At 37.6% G+C, this 21,178-nt stretch overlaps 1 protein-coding gene across 9 annotated transcripts in view; it reads right to left on the reverse strand.

Moving 5' to 3' along the window:
* The window catches only part of DSE (dermatan sulfate epimerase), a 76,362-nt gene that overhangs the window by 6,678 nt on the left and 48,506 nt on the right, over positions 1–21,178 (reverse strand). For 6 of the 9 annotated variants that reach the window (NM_001113232.2, XM_005210744.5, XM_024996545.2 and 3 more), the window contains 2 exon segments: positions 2,067–2,306; positions 6,391–6,644. In NM_001113232.2, the coding sequence (NP_001106703.1) occupies positions 2,067–2,306; positions 6,391–6,644 (494 nt within the window). 9 annotated transcript variants of the gene reach the window in all.

Raw genomic sequence — 21,178 nt, forward strand, 5'->3', positions numbered from 1 at the left:
GCAAATGGACAACAACAACAGTAGAAATTAGAAGGTTAGGGGAGAAACTGAGTATCTGTAGGAAGAAAACAAAACCATTCCCAGAGAAGATCCTGCCCACATGTACTGTCAGAAGTTGAAGAAAAGAGAAAAAAATGTAAAGATCATATTGGAATAGGTCAGAAAAACAGAAGCAAGTAAGAACCGAATACTCCAGGCATCCTTGAAAAAGAATAATGGAAGAAAACTCTGGTTCAGACAGGAATAATTGTTACTATAATAGATAGTATAGAGGAAAAAAAATGTTGTTGAGAACAGATTGACTTAACACAAAATCCCTTCTAAAAATCCCTGCATGATCGTATTTACATAATTTATAGATAATGTTTTTGCTCCTGCCAGTTTAGTAAATGCTTGTCCAAGTAAATCTCGGAGAAGGCAATGGCACCCCACTCCAGTACTCTTGCCTGGAGAATCCCATGGATGGAGGAGCCTGGTGGGCTGCAGTCTATGGGGTCGCTAAGAGTCGGACACGACTGAGCGACTTCACTTTACTCTTCACTTTCATGCATTGGAGAAGGAAAAGGCAACCCACTCCAGTGTTCTTGCCTGGAGAATCCCAGGGATGGGGGAGCTTGGTGGGCTGCCGTCTATGGGGTTGCAGAGTCGGACATGACTGAAGTGACTTGGCAGCAAGTAAATCTTATTATAAATTGTGACTTTCTGAATCTTCTGCTAATCTGTGAATATCTTAAAAGCAGATGGTATGTCTTATTACTCTTTGAATCCCTTGCCTATGATAGTGCCTGGCACATCAATGTTCAATAAAGGTTGTTTGACTAACTGAAACAAACACATGAATTCTCCATTTAAAGGTGATTATATTGTCTTTTCCACCGTAGGAAGTGGCCATATACACAGTTCACAGCAAGTCAAAGCCCCACTGTGGCGGATTATTAGATCTCAGATCAAATTACAAAGCTTTGAAGCTCCTTAAAGGCCCTTGCTTTAGATGGCCTGTGTTTACCAAGATAAACAAAGAAACAAGAGGCTTCTCCTGAATGTGCAAGGATAAGCAATAAAACAACAGGGTTCTGAATGTGAGTCTAAACCAAATCATAACATGGTTCTTCTGAGGGCTCTGTAGTATTTTTTTTGATAACTAATGCAATAATGGAGGTTCTATCCAATCCACGTGTATATAGCCAGAGCAAAAAGATTTAAAACCTGGATTGTTTGCTGTAGGTCTAGAATCACTCAACTAAAAATTGCATTTCACTGGGGAAAAACCCATCCTGATGAAAATTTACTCCTGTTTAGAAGTAAGCAGAGTTATAGTCTGTCCTAGAAATGAATTTAGTGAGAATAAAAGGCTTCTCTCTTCAAAGCCAGTTCTCTTAAAATGCTTACTTAAAAGCTTACGACATAACAACAAGAAATTAGGGGTTTCATAGAAATTCATTTTTTGGTTAGCTTTCTATATTTTATACCATTTATTTCAATATGGACTATTGCCCACCAGGCTCCTCTGTCCATGGAATTCCCCAGGCAAGAATATTGGAGTGGATAGCCATTCTCTTCTCTAGGGGATCTTCCTGACCCACGGATCAAACCCAAAAATATTTAAAGAGAATACTAAACCTCCAAGTGTAATCTCTATTTTGAATTATGTCTGTATAGTTTAGAAGAAAAAATTTTAAACTAAAAAAAAAATAATAAATAGGATTAACTAGGGTTTACACATAAAGGAAAATAACATGTAACCATAAATATTTATATTTTTAGGTTCATGAAAAAGAGTTTGTATATGTACCCAAGTTTGTATACACACACAAAAATAAAAGTACCATGGGACTACAAATTATATTTGATCTGTTATACTCCACGTTTTATAATATTTAAATCAGAAATCCCCACATTAACATCCAGAATATTCTTGGCTATATACAACTCTTAAATTCTTTGATTAAAAAAAACATCCCTTTAACCTCAATATGGCTCAAATCCCACATTTCTTAATCTAACCCATCTTCATAATCAGAAAAAATTATAATAAAGTTTTTTTCACTTCTAAGTCTTTACTGTACCTGGCAGAATGGTTCTATACATAAATGCAAAGTGTTGTTTAAGCCATGGGTGGCCAAAGTGGTTGATGTCAAAGTGCCTTTGAACAAGAAACATATACTGGAAGAGTGATCTAGTGGTGTAGCTGCCATATGCAACTCCTTCATAGAGGGAGCCATCTGTCACCTCTCGGAGCAAGACCAGAGACTTCTCCATGATGGTCAGAACTTGTTTGGTCCATAAGTAAGCTTCCTGAAGGTACCCTAAAGGATGAAAACACATGAAAACAATGACTAAGGATGTAACAAAGCAAAAACAAAAATGTGGCCAAATTAAACCCTCTTAGTTATCTAACTATTTTATGCAAATTGCACTTTGTAAAACTCTTACTTATCAATGTTATAAACAGCATCTTGCTAATCCAGGTTTATGATGAGCCCATAATTTAAGAAGTTCTTGATACAGGTCATTTATTAATTAAAGGCAAACCTTTAAATAAGTATCAGTAATTTAATAATCATTAATAAATTGAAATCACACCACATCTGAGGTTACAAATTGACATACTTCATGCCTGCAAGAAAAGATCATGTATATTGAGGCTTTTATTCAATTTCTCTAAATCATCAACTGATAATATTTTTGAAGTTTTCCACTTCACAACAACTGTTGCCATTATTTTACAGAATCTGTAATAAGCTGCAAATTCTATAAATGCTAAATGAACAGTCTCCAACTTATCCTGTTCTTAGAAGACAGCATCTCGTCCTTTATGTGCTTTTAGATGTCACAGCATCGGACCAGGCAGCACAGAGGGGTGGAGAGAGCACTGGAGTGGTGATCTAAGGTGACAAAAGTCACCTGCGAGTCCCACGTCTGCCAAAAATGAGCTACATGATTTTGTTCAAGTACTTCTTCACCTGCCACCGTTTTCATTTTCCCCAACTGAGAGTTAAAGGTCTAAAATATTTTATAAAATGCTTTTGACTCAGAAATGCTATTTTTCTATCATTTTTGTGAAACCAGCATTTAGGCAACAATAACAATTCCTCACGTTTTGTAGCATTTAGAAGTTACATAGCACCAAACATAACCTTACTTAATCCTTTTAACAACTCAATTATGCACTATTTCTCCAAAATTACAGAAAGGTTGACTTGTCCTCTGGCATACGACTAAAAGTGAACAGAGCTTTGATCTGAACCCGGGTCTTTAAAGTTTGTTTTGTTTGCTTGTATTTAAAATACACAACTCCTAAGGATCAAATTAAGCTCCCAGTCTCCTAATGTGAGTAGACTTGTTATTTCTTTCCCAGAGACATGTGCATGGTCATCCATGCTGAACTTTCTACCTTGGCCTACTAGATGTGCTGGGTATGGGGGCTTCCAGAGGCCCAGGTACCACCAGCTGTGTCCAAGCCTAAAGCCAAAGTCCCAGCCTAAGTAAGTCCCAGATCTCATCTCATGGGGGCAGCACCATTCTCAGGCTCTGCTGTGAACTGGCCCCTTCTCCCATCCAGCTCCACACCTGACATACCAGCCTTCTGGATAGGTTTTAATTTCCATTTTCTAATTATTAGGGTTTAAATCCCAATCATCTTCATCTTTTCCTCATCTGTATCCTCCATCTCCAGCCAGATACAAATGTGAATGATGTTTAAAATCAGGACTGCTATTCCACTGCTCCTCATATTTCATTACCTGATTTTCCTTATTTTTTCCTTCTAAAAAACTTTATCCAGGAGAGATGAGGTAATGTCTACCTTTGTAAATTTTGAATCTATCCATACGAGGCACCAATATTGTTGTTACTAATGTTCTGCCCTGTGTTTTTTCCAACATCCATATATCTTGCCTGGATTTCTCCTTATTTTCACTTATCCATATCCTATCTATCCTTCAAAGTTCTATGAACCAGCACCTAAACTTGTTCTGCTGAATGCAAACTTAATACACTCATTTGATATTTAATCATAACTTCATGAGACTCTTTATCTCATTCCCTGGTCTTATTACAAGTATGGTGTAATCATTTAAACATTTGTCTTCTTTCCAGTTGATTTGTAAACTGAATACATGTGATCCTGTGGGCCCTCTGTACCAAGCCTCAGACAGGGTTAGCAGAACAGAAAGTGAAAGTGTTAGTTCATTTAAGTTGCGTCCGACTCTTTGTCACCAAATGGACTGTAGCCTGCCAGACTCTTCTATCTGTGGAATTCCTCAGGCAAGCATACTGGAGTGGGTAGCACTCCCTTCTCCAGGAGGTCTCCACCCAGGGATTGAATCCAGGTCTCCTGCACTGTAGGTGGATTCCTTACCAACTGAGCCACCAAATCCTAATTCTCCCACTGCTGAGTGTCATGTGAATTCAGTGGGAGCTATACCTGTCAAAGCTACCACAGTCAGGACCTACAAGGCTGCTCTGAGCACATGGAATTACCGGTGCAGTGTGCCCAAGGTAGCTCCTAGAGTGAGAGCGAGGCAGCTGAGAAAGCCAGGGCTGTAAGCCTGATGACTAACAAAGAGGTAAAGGACCAGGGATTCCACTCTTTTCTCTGCTCCCTCTTCTCATCAGTGCGGGCCCTGCTTGTGGAAAAGCCCTGGAAGACTGCATCCCAGAGCAAACCATGACTTTACTCAGAAAACAAATGCCTGTGAAAACTCCTGCCAAGGCCAAATACAAACTGTGATCCAATTCGAGCCAGTATTTTAGGTGCCTGTTTATCATCTGGAACAATTTTATCTACTGTGAAGAATGAAGAAATAAGCTCTATTCCTGCTGGTAAAGAACTAAAAATTTATCTAAGGGAATTAAACTGTACTAGACTAAAATCCAAGGCCCTAGACTACCATCCAGCTCACTCTAGGGTTCCTTCCACCAATTCATGATGCTATCTTTCCACAGGCCTGAGGATTTATAAATGGTCTGATGGTAGGTGTTCACGTGGCTGGCTTTTTGACTTTTAAAATTTGGTTTGTATTCGTGAGAGTGGGGGGCAAAAATTTACACTCTTAGTCAAGCTTTCCTTAAGTTACTATAAACTGAATTTTTATTTTCAGAAAGGCAACAAAATATAGTGGAAAGACAATGAAGTTTGAATTTGGCTAGAATTGGGTCCAAAGCCCAGCTACCTTATATAGTTGATGTGAGAACTAAATAAAATATGGGCAAGGATTAGCACATGCCATATGCTCCATTAATTTTAGTTTCCTTTCCTCTAAGACCTAATTAAAAGTGATGGTTGATATGACAAGGGAGAAACTTAGGCTTGGGTAAAATCTGATGCTGGATAATCTACAAAATGCTTACTAAGTCTTATGGGGAAAATAATCAAGAGTTAAAATCTTTTAATTTTTTTAATTAAAAAAAATTTTTTTGAGTTAAACTATTTTAGATTTTCCAGTTATTAGTATATATTTAATATTCTAATAATTCACTGTGAACCAAGGGTCATTTTTCTTATACACAACCTTATTTAGTTATTTAAAGATGTCTCTCAACAGGAGTTGTAATTAAGTCACAATTACAAGAACAAAGAAAATGTGATGGCAGAAACCAACACAATTATTATAAAGCAATTATTCTTCAATTAAAAATAAATAAATTTAATTATAAAGAAAGAAAATGTGATATTAGCAATTATATAATACAATAAGGCAAAGCAGCTATATGGTCCATAAAAGTCAACTGTAAATTTGACCTGAATGATCTAGATTAACTGATTTTATTTTTAAAGATTTTTTTTTGATGTGGACCATTTTTACAGTCTTTATTGAATCTGTTACAATACTGCTTCTGTTTTATATTTGGTTTTGTGGCCCCGAGGTGTGTGGGATCTTACCTCCTCAACTAGGGATCAAACCAGGATGCCCTGCATTGGAAGGCAAAGTCTGAACCACTGGACCACCAGGGAAGTCCTTAGATAGATTCTTTTAAAGTCTTTAGAGGGGAAAAAAAGAAGCAATATATTGACACACAACCTGTGTGTAAGGAATATTCAGTTCAAATAATAAACCACCTGTTTAGCTTTTATAAACTCTATCCAGGCTGGTTGCCTTCACTGTCAAAAATTGAAAAAAGGAATATTCACCACTGATCCTGTGTGTAAGGATATGACTTGGGACAATAAGAGAGCATACTAAAGTAATAAGCAGGCTCACGTAACAAGCAGAAATGAGGAAAGAGAGGTCTCTCAACTCTCCACGTGGTGCCCGAGGTAGTATCATCGTCTGGGCTTAGTTAGGAGCCAAGTGTGACCATGTACTTAGACTAGTTATAGAAATGTTTGGCTCACAACGTGGTAACTGTGACTGATGTCAGTTCAAGGCATTCCTTGGCTGTACCTACCTTGATTCATCAGAACCAGGCTTCCTGTGAGCAAGGCCATGCAGTTGGTGGGCTGATGGTTGTGCAGGTATTGAAATCCCCATCCTCTCCTGTATGAAGTCTCATACATATACCCCGAGGCATTGGCAATCACTTCAAGAAACTTCTCCTGTTGTGTCTTGCTCAGGTAGTTGTACAAGAAGTCATAGGCAGTGGCAAAACCAACCAGGGAGTGAGCAAGTGGGACTTCATCCCAAGGAGCATCTTTCACCAACCTATAAAGGAAAAGAGACCATGCAAATGAGGGCCACACGGCTCAGAGCTCTCAGCACACTTTTCAAGAATCTACTTCTCAGAACAACAAAGGACACAAGTGAAGGTACAGTCCAGAAGGTTTAATGGCATAAAAAACAGATTTCCCTCCACGTAAGACACAAGCATAAAAGACGGTCTAATGTGAAAATCACAGACTTAACATTTTCTCTTTCCAGTTTCAGGCAATATTAAAATGTTAATTTTTAGGTTTTTTTTTTTTAACTCTTGATGAGAGATAGAAGAGTATATTTATATTCTCAAAGGATTGAAAGTACATAATATGTAGTGGCCGAGCAAAATTCTCTGGACTAACCCATTAACTAGTGCTCGCCCTCCCCTTTCTACCTGCAGTAGGGTTCTTGGCTCTGTTCTACAACAGTCATGCTAAAACAGTTAAAAGCGTTTATATATCCCATCTTACTTCCCATAGGCTGATCCAGGTGAAGGTACCATGGTATATAGTCTAGGTCCTCTCAATCTAGGCAGATGCACTTGGTCAACATCATGATGAGGAGAGTGGCTAGAAAGCTGGTGTAAGTGAGTAAAGTGAGCTGATTGCAACTCAGATTTCTGCATCTCATTTTTTTCTCAGAGTGAACTGCATCGATTTCAAGGATCGTCAAGCACTTTTTTAGGGAAGTCTAAAAGCTAATCTGTGAAGTATTAAAATTGTCCTTTTCTAGGAAGGAAAAAGACATGTCTGCTTGACTTGCTATGTAATTCTGCAAAATTGGGTTGGCAAAAAAAAAACCTGAATAAACTTTTTTGGCCAACCCAATACATTAATAGCATGTGGCCTACAGGAAACAGGAAGCTAAAAAGGATCTTTCACAATCACGGTTCTATGGAATGATCCAGGAAACCCTCCCTATCTGTTCAGGATGTATTTGAGTGATCTCTCAAAGAGGGAAACAAATGAAGGGTGTACTGTACTTGTGGGAGGTGGAAGACAGCTCTCAACTAGGGATTAAACGAAAGCTTAACATTTCTATGCCAGAGCCTCTTTTTGGCAAACTAGTAAAGCCTCAGCTTCTTTCTCAATATGTTTTAAAACTCCTAACATATAATACATAGGGGTACCAGGAAATGTATTATTTTGAAATATAATGATCAGTACAGATATTTTTAAAAACTGTGATATATGTGCTCCTTTATTAAGATATTAAAATTCAAAATGTAATGGCTAGGATAGTAACTATGGTAATTTGTAAGTAGTGATGAATATATATAATATTTTGAGATGTATACAGTAACTGTATGATAGGAAAATATCTGTGACAAAGACACAGGTTCTCAGATTGCTATAGTTGGTTATCCAGATACATGATTTAGAAGAGATGCTAAAATTTCAGGCACAGTGAAAATTTAGATGTAATACTTCTCTCATACAAACCCCACAGACATAGATTAAGAAAACTTAAGTTCTGAGAGACTACTTTTTCTAGATTGTGTTTCTCCTCTAGGACTTTATATCAGGTTGGCCAATAGGATCATTTCCACTTCCATAACGGAAAACCCCGAACGAACCTTTCAGCCAACCCAATACTAAAGACCTGATCATGTTAGAGAGGCCTTCTCTGCCCACTCTGTCAGTGTTACTCCTCAGCCCACAGCATTTCATTCACCTTCTTCATGTCTTTGTCCTCCTGGCATTTAAGTACGTCTGTCTGTGTGTGGGTTTCTCAGGTGGCGCAGTGGTAAAGAACACACCTGTCAGTGCAGGAGAAGCCAGAGACGTAGGTTTGATCCCTGGGTTGGGAAGATCCCCTGGAGAAGGAAATGGCAGCCTACTCCAGTACTCTTGCCTGGACAGTTCTATAGACAGAGGAACCTGGCGGGTTATACTCCATGGGATCACAAAGAGCTGGACACGACTGAGCAAGTAACACGCAATAGACACGTGTGTGCTCAGTCATGTCCAACTCTCTGTGACCTTCATGGACTGTAGCCCGCCAGGCTCCTCTGTCCATGGAATTCTTCAGCAAGACTACTGGAGTGGGTCGCCATTTTCTTCATCAGGGGATCTTCCCAACCCAGGGATTGAACCCAGGTCTCCCGCATTGCAGGCAGATTCTTTACTGTCTGAGCCACCAGGGAAGCCCAGGTTTATGTGTACGTATCCTCTACCAGAACTGAAGTTCTAAAAGGCAGGGTTATTTTTTCTCCTCTGCTGTATTCACTGCTGGATCCCCAATCCCATAACAGTGACTGGCACACAGGAAACTGTCAATTAATCTTTTGGGGAAGCAAGAAAAAAAAAGAAGGAACAAGCCTGTAGGCCACACTGTTGACAGTGAATATGTGATGATTAAGAAATCAGCAGTTTGGAAGAATCGCTTGGTATTTAACAATAATCTCAGTGTTTGGTTAGCTGTGCTAATTATACAGCCTGGCGCTAACATGACTGAAGTGGATGAGCTTCTTAACCAGTTGGCCACGGACAAAGCCACCCTGCCAGTCCGCTTGCCAGTGTGTGTACTGGTTGTAAACAGACTGTGAGGAGGGTGAATTAATTCCCTATTTCTAGGAAAGAAAACAACTCACACTGCAAGCTCACTGCCAGGGAGTTAGAAACACAGTCTTCACTGATTCATGGTGACCGTGGAGCTGGACAGAGAGCCCAAGGCATTTTTCCCCCAGCCCTGCGTCTCTGCAACCATGTCATCTATAAATGACAGCACACGCGCCCAGTTGTGATAAAGCTGACATCAACGAGCTGCGACCACCTACTGCAGGCTGACATGTCTGATACACCCATGAAGTTACCAGTCAACTTACTTTTATAGATAAAAAACAATTTCCAAGCTCCCACATACAGCTGCTTATTCTAAGCAGTTTCCAATTCAACAAAACACTAGTACACTGAATTTTTTTTTAAGTTCCTCATTGTAAGTCAATGCTTCATAAAAAAAAAACTTTAAATTATGTAATAAAAAAAATCTTTAAAAAAAGTTCCTGGTACCATCAGATGCATCACTGTATCATTATGAAATCTGACCTGTGATAGCTACTTTTCTAAGAGATTATTTAAATTCTTTGCTAATTCTTATGCAGATACAGAGAGTAATTACGGATGAGAGTATAGTTTACTATCATGGAAACCAAAGGAAATTTGCTTCTAGCTCATGAATGGCAGTAAAAGATCTATCTTACTCAGTGTCATCCTAACCATCAGTTTGTCGGTTTATACTAAAGAATCACATTAAGAGGTGAATCATAAAAAAGATAGACATTAATTTATGAATTTTATCTCACTTTAAAATATATATATGTACATATCCACCAATCTTTTGAAGGTGAGCCAAAAGCCTTCTCTTTGAATGTGGGTCTATGGATCAGTGTCATCATTTTTCCCTGCAAAGAACACATAATAACACAATTTTCAGCCTTGGTTTCTCTAATATAGGAAGAAATTAAAGATATTTGTGAAGGAATATAGAATCCTTCCAGAATTTTGAGTTTTTCCCTAAACTTTTTCTAATCTCATCCATATTAAATTATGATGGAAGTTTTTTATAGTAAGTCATTCCAAAGCATTTAAGCATTTAGAAACATTCTTTTTTTTTAACTTACACTTATTCTATTTGTAGATTATTAAAACTGTACAATTAAATGTATTAGTGATTATATGTATTAGGAAAGATATACCCATCTGAATGCAGAGTTCCAAAGAATAGCAAGGAGAGAAGAGGAAACCTTCCTCAGTGATCAGTGCAAAGAAATAGAGGAAAACAATAGAATGGGAAAGTCTAGAGATCTTTTCAAGAAAATTAGTGATACCAATGGAACATTTCATGCAACAATGGGCAGAATAAAGGACAGAAGTGGTATGGACCTAATTGAAGCAGAAGATATTAATAAGAGGTGGCAAGAATACACAGAAGAACTATACAGAAAAGATCTTCATGACCCAGATAACCACGATGGTGTAATCACTTACCTAGAGCCAGAATCCTAGAATTCGAAGTCAAGTGGGCCTTAGGAAGCATCATTACAAACAATGCTAGTGAAGGTGACAGAATTCCATTTGAGGTATTTCAAATCCTAAAAGATGATGCTGTTAAAAGTGCTGCACTCAATATGCCAGCAAATTTGGAAAACTCAGCAGTGGCCACAGGACTGGAAGGGTCAGTTTTCATTCCAATCCCAAAGAAAGGCAATGCCGAAGAATGTTTACACTACTACACAATTCACTCATTTCACACACTTGCAAAGTAATGCTCAAAATTCTTCAAACTAGGCTTCAACAATATGTGAACCAAGAACTTCCAGATGTTCAAGCTGAATTTAGAAAAGGCAAAGGAACCAGAGATCAAATTGCCAACATCCCACTGGATCATAGAAAATGCAAGATAATTCCAGAAAAACATCTACTTCAGCTTCACTGACTACACTAAAGCCTTTGACTGTGTGGATCACGACAAATGGTGGAAAATTCTTATACTAGACCATCTTAACTGCCTCCTGCGAAACCTGAATGCAGGTCAAGAAGCAACGGTTAGAATCGGACATGAACGATGGACTGGTTCCAAATTCCAAAAAGAGTACATCAGTGCTATATTGTCACCCTGCTTATTTAAGTTATATGCAGAGTACATCATGTGAAATGTCAGGCTGGAGGAAGCACAAGCTGGAATCAAGATTGCTGTGAGAAATATCAGTAAGCTATATGCAGATGACACCACACTTATGGCAGAGAAAGGAAAAAGGAAAGTGAAGTCGCTCAGTCGTGTCTGACTCTTTGCGAACCCATGGACTGTAGCCTACCAGGATCCTCCGTCCATGGGATTTTCCAGGCAAGAGTACTGGAGTGGGTTGCAATTTCCTTCTCCAGGGGATCTTCCCAACCCAGGGATCGAACTGGGTCTCCCTCATTGTAGGCAGATGCTTTACTGTCTGAGCCACTGGACAGCCAAGTATGACAAAGAGTGAAGAGGAAATAACGAGCTTCTTGGTGAAGGTGAAAGAGGAGAGTGAAAAAGTTGGCTTAAAATTCAACATTCAAAAAACTAAGATCATGGCATCCAGTCCCATCTCTTCACTACAAATAGATGGGGAAACAATGGAAACAGTGAGAGACTTTATTTTCTTGGGCTCCAAAATCACTGCAGACGGTAACTACAGCCATGAAATTAAAACACACTTGCTCCTTGGAAGAAAAGCTATGACTGACCTAGGCAGCATATGAAAAAGCAGAGACATTGCTTTGCCAACAAAGGTCTGTCTAGTCAAAGCTATGGTTTTTCCAGTAGTCATGTATGGACTTGAGAGTTGGACCATAAAGAAAGCTGAGTGTCAAAGAACTGATGCTTTAAACTGTGATGCTGAAGAAGACTCTTGAGAGTCCCTTGGACTGCAAGATCAAACCAGTCCATTCTAAAAGAAATCTGTCCTGAATATTCATTGGAAGCACCGATGCTGAAGCTGAAGTTCCAATACTTTGGCCACCTGATGGGAAGAAAATAACCTGATGCTGGGAAAGACTGAAGGCAGAAGGAGAAGGGGACGACAGAGGATGAGATGGTTGGATGGCATCACCAATGGACATGAGTCTGAGCAAGCTCATGGAGATGGTGAAGGACAGGGTAGCCTGGCGTGCTGCAGTCCGTGGCGTCGCAAAGAGTCAGACATGACTGAACGACTAAACAACAACGTATTAGTGAAAGTGGCATAAACTGATTTGAGAACAAATACAACTGATACTTGCTAAGCACATAATCCTACTGGTGGCAACAGAAATGAATAGACACAGTAGAAGGTGGCCCAGCAGCCTTGACATTCAGCAATCTGTGAGGGCTGCTGCCAGTTACACAAGGCATGGAGGTTAATTTCATTGGCAATTCAGTTAAGCGGTGGTTAGTTAAGAAAATTAAAGAAGTTAAGAGGTTAGTTAGGAAAATTTTTACTGTATTCCTCTTTTTATAAGCTGTACTTTGACCTGTTTAGACAGCTGTTCTTAAACTAAGGCCCATGAACCCCTGGGGTCTCTTGAGACTCTTTCAGGGGATTCATGAATAAAAATTATTCACATAATAGTATAAAGATGTTATATATTGATATTCACACTGATGATGCAGAAGCACTAGTGGGTTAAAAATGTTGGCACCTCAGCAAGAATCCAGGTAGGAGCAGTGAACTGCTCTAGTAATCCTTGTAGGATTCTGCACACTGCCATGCACTATAAATTTTAAAGAAAAACACTTACACTTACGAATATCTTTAATAAACCCAGTTTCATTTAAGAATATCCTTCATAAAGTGGTAAAAATGATTGATTTTATAAAATATCAACCTTTTTAGTACATATCTTTCTAATATCCTGAGTGATGAAATGTAAAGTATGTATAAAGCACTGTGGGTAGCAAAGTACATAACTGTCATGAGGAGAAGAAATTGTGCATTGAGTTGAGAGCAACCAGCTCCTTGTTTTTTTATGAAATATCATTTTTACATGAAAGAATGACTCACTGACAAATTTCAGTTTTTTAGACTTGGGTATTTAAGTGGAAGTTCTCTTGAAACAAGGAAGCCTTCCAGTTCAAGGAAAAGGTTTTGCTGACAGTGACAAAATTTGAGCTTTCAATCAAAAAAAAAAAAAAAAAAAAAAAGAATTTTGGAAAACTTGTTACCATGAACTTAAAAGTTTAAAATATTTTAATAAGACTTTTCTGATGAGGTCAGTGATAACAAATGTGCAGGAGATGTAAAAGACGCAGGTTCAATCCCTGGGTTGGGAAGATCCCCTGGAGAAAGAAATGGCAACCCACTCCAGTATTCTTGCCTGGAGAATTCCATGGACAGAGGAGCCTGGCAGGATATGGTCCACAGGATTGCAGAGTTGGACACGACTGAAGCAGCTTAGCATGCATATACAAATGTGTCAACATTTCAGAGATAGGAATAACTCAGAGAATAAACATTCAAATAAATAGGCATGACATTACAAAACCATGCAAAGATAAAAGATTCATTTTAATTGCAAAACATAGCAGTGGACTTTTTACCAGTTAAAATATATAAGGAGCTTATTAACTAACGTAATTTCAGAATCCACATTGAAACTAACATAAAATACAGATTCCACATAAAACTAACTTATACAAAACTACCATATGTCAAGTTCTAGTATGGTATCAAAGAAAGTGAAAGTGAAATCGCTCAGTCGTGTCCGACTCTTTGCAACCCCATGGACTGTAGCCTATCAGGCTCCTCTGTCCATGGGATTTTCCAGGCAAGAGTGCTGGAGTGGATTGTCATCTCCTTCTCCAAAGCTATGCATAATTATCTGAAAAGACTCCTCAAATACCCCTCCCTTTTTAGTCACATGTCTGTATGAAGCTGGATTTTCTTCATGTATTTCAACCTAAATACTACATTGCAACCAACTGAACACAGAAGCAGATATTCACGATTTGCAACCGTGTAAAACAATGACCTCTTTCACACTGAATATTTTGTTTCTAAAAATCTGGCTATTTTTTCCTAAAAATATGTTACCTATGTTAATATGAAATTGACGTCTTTTTTTTCAAATGAATGAATAAATATTTTTTAAAATTTCTTAGATTTAGTTTCTAGTATGGTAAATTTTAATGGGCATAGCCCACATAAACAAAGCTCTTTGATGTTCAGTGTCATTAATTTTTAAGAGTGTAAAAGAATTCTGAGTCCAACATTTTAAAAATCTGCTGCCTAGAATATTTCCAAAGGTGAATTTAAGTGAATTTATGTGAAAAAGAATGATGTGAACATAGAAACTATGAATTACCCAGGTTGGAACACACAGTATTGATAGGGAAAGGCATAGGATTTATCACGATGTGCTGTTACCATAAATCAAGTTATGACTGTAAAAGGAAGAGACACAGTAACCTTTCCAAAATGAGTAGCTTCATTAACCAGAATTTTTATGATAATTTTATGGAGACAGATTGCTTCTATTATCAAAAACGCATTTGAACTACTATGTAAAGAGTACAAAAATAGGCACTCTAAGGAGCCTATTACTTAAAAGCTTGACAGCCTACTTGATGAAATGATAAAACAGTCACCATAGTAACAATGTTGGCATCTACTTTCATTTGCATAGATTTGAGTTTTAAATGATCAAATAATTATATTAAAAACTTTTTCATATAGTCTTAGTAGAAATGTAGTCTGAAACACAGTCTGTAGAAAATTATTATCTGTGAAAAGATTAATACTTAGATATCTAAGATTAACCTTAGGCACTACAATGTTTGCAGAATACTCTGTATAATATCATTTAAATTTTTATACTATTTCATTGACAAATACTGTTAAAGTGAATATTTGGAGTAATAGAGGTTCTATATTCAAAAACCTAAGAACTGTCAAGAAATCACTGATATTTATTTAAATGCATCAATAATTTATTTTTTAAAATACTAGAAACAATGGGATAATGTAACTCCCTTTATAATATTTTGATTATTAGTTCTGTTTTCGAGCACTTTTTACAGCTTGACAATTTTATACCAGGCTTTTCATATGTAACTACATTTTGAAGGTCATGATTTGATTGATTCATGGTATAGGTAAGTTTATGTGTTTTCACAGGTATGTCTGAATGAGGTTCCACTGTTTATTAAACCTTCCCGAAAAGCGGAACTCAAAATAATCCTTCTTTTTTTTTTCATTTTAAGATAATACATAGTTTTATGATCTATAAAATATTTATATAGTAAATTCATAAAGTAGAAGACACATATTTAAAAATCTGGTTTATTTTAGACAGTAGATGTTTATGTAAATATAAATTTAAGAGAAAATGAAGTAAGATTTAAAGGAATTAAGAATTTGAATGTAGAATACAGTGATGAACTCTTCAGAAATTCCCAAATATAACTTTACAGAGCAGAGCAGCACCAATTTCACATTTGCCAGCTTCACTGAAGTTATGTCTACTGCACATAAGCCACACCTTTGCCTACAGCATGTACTTGGTCACACCAACAAAACATGCTAATATAAGGCCAGTTCTATTTTTAAATGTAAATCATTTCATTCAAAAGTGTCCTAAAGACAGTTACCAGATAGACAGTCATTCCATTTTTCAACCAATGCCTCTGTATGCTTAGAAACAAACTCCTGTAAGTTAGGAGAGTCCTGTGTTACCAAGGCTTTTAAAAGTATGACTAATGGCAGTTGTGATTCATCTTTTTTTCCGTGAAGTTAAACATAAAAACTAGCCATAAATGTTAAATGTCAGTAATACGTTACATTTTGTAAGTAATTCCTACAACATTTAGCCAAAGGAAGTGGATTTCTAACCTGGCTGTGTCTGTGAAGCACAGTGGGACCCTGAGAACTGTGAATTGTGAACGGCCAACAAGAGCCAAGTAAGCCTGGAATACACAGAAACTTGATCTGGGGGCCTCTGAGCAGGAGCAAGCTACCCAAGGGGCATGTTCAACTCAACTCTGGCCTGGCGTGTAGTCCATATTCCAAGTGTTTGATCAGGAGACTAAGGGGCGGTATTTGCAACATGAAGCAAAATTAAGTATAGCTGGGAGGCAAGAGAAATTTATACTTCATGTTAATTAAGCACGTAGTGTGTGCCACACCCTTTACATACTTATTTCATTTAATCTTCAAAACTGACATTAGATATAATATCCCCATTTCATGGATTGTAAAAGTGGTATTTGGACAGGAAAATTATTCATTGAAGATCACATAGTTAAGGTAAATGATGAGTCATGAACGGAATCCAGGACTATCTGAATCTAGAATTTTTACTTCTTCTTGGTGGGAAGTACTGTGCTTTTAAAGAAAGTCACCAATTTTGCATAAGAACCCAGCCAGAAGAAAGAGCTAGTCAGCAAACCTACCAAGAGCTAAACTAGGCAGAAGGGAACTTATGCTGAAATATAACACAGGATTCCAAAGCCCCACCATGTTCAAGACAGAAAGAAGGTACAAGATGTGGGGAAAGGGGCAGACATGAGAAATGACAATGTGCTTACATGGTTCTTCAGGGTCCACCCAAGGAACATGTGATTCCAACCACAAAACATTCCTGAAACAGTTCTTCTCCCTGCAGACCTCTGGTGAGCCTGGGGCTCCTAATGTACTGTTCCAGGGGCGGCTGGTCCAGGGGCTGTTGGGCTTGAACCTGCATGCTGAGAATCTTCAACTCCTTAAGCTAGCCAAGACTAGAGACACAAATAGACAATGAGTTTTCCTTTTTGAACTTCTACTTTGCACCCTGTGTGTGTACTTAGTCGTTCAGTCATGTCCAACTCTGTAACTCTATGTACTGCCATCTGCCAGACAGGCAAGAATACTGGCGTGGGCTTCCCAGGTGGGTCAGCAGATAAAGAATCCGCCTACCAATGCAGGAGACACAGGAGATGCAGTTTCAACCCCTGGGACAGGAAGATCCCCTGGAGAAGGATTTGACATCTCTGTGTCTAGTTCCCCAGGGGATCTTCTTGACCCAGGGACTGAAACTGCATCTTCTGTGTCTCCTGCATTGGTAGGCGGATTCTTTATCTGCTGACCCACCTGGGAAGCCCACTTTAGAACAACCGCTAGGATAGCAGAAGGACAGAACTAGAATTGACTGTATACAAAGACATCTTCCATGAAATTAGAAGACACTTACTCCTTGGAAGGAAAGTTATGACCAACGTAGATAGCATATTCAAAAGCAGAGACATTACTTTGCCAACAAAGGTCCGTCTAGTCAAGGCTATGGTTTTTCCTGTGGTCATGGATGGATGTGAGAGTTGGACTATGAAGAAGGCTGAGCGCCAAAGAATTGATGCTTTTGAACTGTGGTGTTGGAGAAGACTCTTGAGAGTCCCTTGGACTGCAAGGAGATCCAACCAGTCCATTCTGAAGGAGATCAGCCCTGGGATTTCTTTGGAGGGAATGATGCTGAAGCTGAAACTCCAGTACTTTGGCCACCTCATGCAAAGAGTTGACTCATTGGAAAAGACTCTGATGCTGGGAGGGATTGGGGGCAGGAGGAGAAGGGTACGACAGAGGATGAGATGGCTGGATGGCATCACTGACTCGATGGACGTGAGTCTGAATGAACTCCGGGAGTTGGTGATGGACAGGGAGGCCTGGCGTGCTGCGATTCATGGGGTCGCGAAGAGTTGGACATGACTGAACGACTGAACTGAACTGAAAGACATCTTCGGGGAAAACGATGTATCAACTCAGAACTAAAAAAGACCATTTTCTTCCACAATCTTCATTTCTATATTCATGAAATCACTGGATTCAATATAGAGCACTACCATTTAACTTCATTTTAAAGCTACACATTTAATATTGCAAATATTAAATTCTAAAATTAAAAAGTTTAGGTCAGTCTGGCCCTACTCAAGAATACTGAGGAGTCAATTATGCAAAAGCAGAAACTAAAAAGAATATTCTTTTTTACTTAAAAAGTATTCTATATGGTTTACAGAGAAAATGAATTAGTCTGAATGTCAAAACATACCAAGTTAATATAAATAAAACATAGAAGAGTGTTGTTAAATGGGAAATGGCACTGCCATGTCATTATTCCAATGTTTAATTCACTGACACAAAGTCTTTCTACCCAAATACTCAATTTATGCTACCCCAAGTATAATCTACATAAATGGAACCAAACAGCATTCGTAATTGTAATCCATTTTTGCTGGCCAAGTGTGCTTTGGGCTATTGCCTAGCCTAAAAAGGTAAGTAGGAGAAACACTGTAAGTATGATTCAAATTTGATAACAAGACCTCTGTTCTGTAAGAATGGCAGAGCTCAAAGGAGTAGAGTTTAAAACAGGCTTACCTATCAAATTCTAATAATGAATTATGAAAGAATCAGTTATAATGGAGAAATTTCTGAAACTTGAAAAGGTGTAGGAGAGAATAACACAGATTTTCCTGTATTGTTCAGAAAAGCTTAATAAAATGACTTCTGGTCATTTAAAAAGTAGCTTGGTATTTTATATGTTTAGCATGCTTTATATTTATATATGTAAAACATTTCTAAATGTTTCAGTTCAACAGGTCATAGATGTCATCACTTTAGTCAATGACTATGCAAGCATCCAGTGATTATGTGAGAAAAAAATGCCAAAAGTAGACAATTTAATTTTAAGAAAAAATTAAACATGCAAGAAGAGCCAGGGAAGTCAATGAGAATAACAATGATGGAGGGTGACTAGCTCTGCCAGAGAAGAAAACACACTTCAAAACTTCACTCATCAGAACAGAGTGGTACTAACATATGAACAGATATACATACCAATGGAACAAAACAGAAAATTTAGAAATAGATGCAAAAACATATGGAAACTTGGTATATGATAAAGGTATGTGATCCAAAATCAACAGTGAAATGAATTACCTTTTAACAGGTTACATTGGAACAATTAGATAGTTATTTGAAGAAAAAAGAAAACTGAATTCAAACCTCACAGAACATAAGAAAATAAATTCTAAATCAATCAGGCATCTAAATGTAAATTAATAAATATAACTCTTAAAGCAAAACATTGATGAATTCCCTTGTGACCAGAAGGGAAAGCCTTTCCAACTAAGATTCAAAAACAAGGAGCAATAGAAGAAAAGAGTGACAATTTTGGCCATTTATAAATGAAATGAATCAAAAATAACCCAAAAACCTTTTGCATAGGAAAAAAAAGACCACAAATGAACATGAATAAACTGGGGAAAATATTTTAATCATGTATCTTAAATGCAGTTAGACTTATCCTAATATACCAGAGGCTCCTAAAAATAAGAAAAAAAAAACTCATTGGAAAAATGAGCAAATGACAAACAAGACAGTTAACAACAACAAAAAGGCAAACATCTCCCATTCAAAATTTTCATCTCCACTTATATTAAATCTGCAACAACTAATCAGTGAAAAAAAATCAAGTATGATAAACACTCCAGTAAAAGCTGTGGAGAAATAGAAACACTCTTAAAAATGCTGTCAGGGATGCAGAACAGTATAAATCCTATGGGGTAGAGTTTGGCAACAAATTTTATATGGATTTTATATTTTGACCCAGTAATATCACAAACTGAAAACCATATATGCATAAGGTTATTTATCACGGCATTATTTGTAATATGATCCTAACATGGTAAATTTTGAACCATGTAAATATTTCAGATGTTTAAAATTAAACATAAGTCAGAAATAAACACTGAAATGAAATGATACACTTGGGATTTGATTCAATATAAAAAGAACAAATAAGAGAATATGTTCCAAACAAAAGAACAAGATAAATCTCTAGAAATCAAATATGTTCCAAACAAAAGAATAAGATAAATCTCTAGAAATCAATCTTAACAAAATGGAGATGAGTGATTACCTGATAGAATCAAAACAACAGTCATAAACATGCTCAAAGTTAGCAGAGCAATGCATGAACAAAGAGCACTTCAAAAGAGATAGAAAATATTAAAAAGCACCAAGCATTGTAGTCATAGCACTGAACTAAATTCAAAAGGATTCAACTGCAGACTACATTAAGTGGGAAAAAAAAAAGGATCAGTGAACTTAAAGAGAGGACAGTGGAATTCATCCAGTCAGAGGAGAAAAAAGGGAAAAGAACAACAAAAAACCCCAGTGAAGACAGCATAAGGGATTTATCAGTTCAGCTCAGTTCAATCACGTCTGACTCTTTGCGACCCCATGGACTGCAGCACACCAGGCCTCCCTGTTTATCACCAACTCCCAGAGTTTACTCAAATTCATGTCCATTAAGTCAGTGATGCCATCCAACCATCTCATCCTCTGTTATCCCCTTCTCCTCCTGCCTTCAATCTTTCCCAGCATTAGGGTCTTTTCAAATGAGTCAGTTCTTCACATCAGGTGGCCACAGTATTGGGGTTTCATGTTCAACATCAGTCTGTTCAATGAATATTCAGGACTGATTTCCTTTAGGATGGACTGGTTGGATCTCCTTGCAGTCCATGGGAAAGGACTTTTGGGACACCATTAAGAAGACCAGTATACACATTATAGGGGTAAGAAGAGGGAAGAAGAAAGAGAAGTTTATGCAAAGATATGATTGAAAACTTCCCTAGCCTGAGGGGAAAGAAACAGACACCCAGATAAAGGTAGCCCAGAGTATCAAAAAAGATGCTTCTAAAGAGACCCACGGCAAGACACATAACATAATTAAATTTAAAAAATAGAAAGACAAGAGCAACTTATTATACACAAGGGAACTCCCATAATACTATCAGCAGAGTTTTACAAAGTGAGATGATACACTCACAGTGTTGAAAGAAAAAAACAACAACTGTGGCTCAAAAATAACCAAGTAAAACTGTCTCTCAGAATTGAAGGAAAGATGAAAAGTTTTCCAGATAAACATATGCTGAAGAAGTTTATCACTACTAACTGGCCTTACAAGAAATGTTAAAGGGAGTTCTTCCAACTGAAATCAAAGGACACCAATTAGTAACATGAAAACACATGAAAGTATAAAATCCAACGGTAAAAGTAAATA

The sequence above is a fragment of the Bos taurus genome, chromosome 9, assembly GCF_002263795.3.
Source record: "Bos taurus isolate L1 Dominette 01449 registration number 42190680 breed Hereford chromosome 9, ARS-UCD2.0, whole genome shotgun sequence".
NCBI classification, from domain to species: domain Eukaryota; kingdom Metazoa; phylum Chordata; class Mammalia; order Artiodactyla; family Bovidae; genus Bos; species Bos taurus.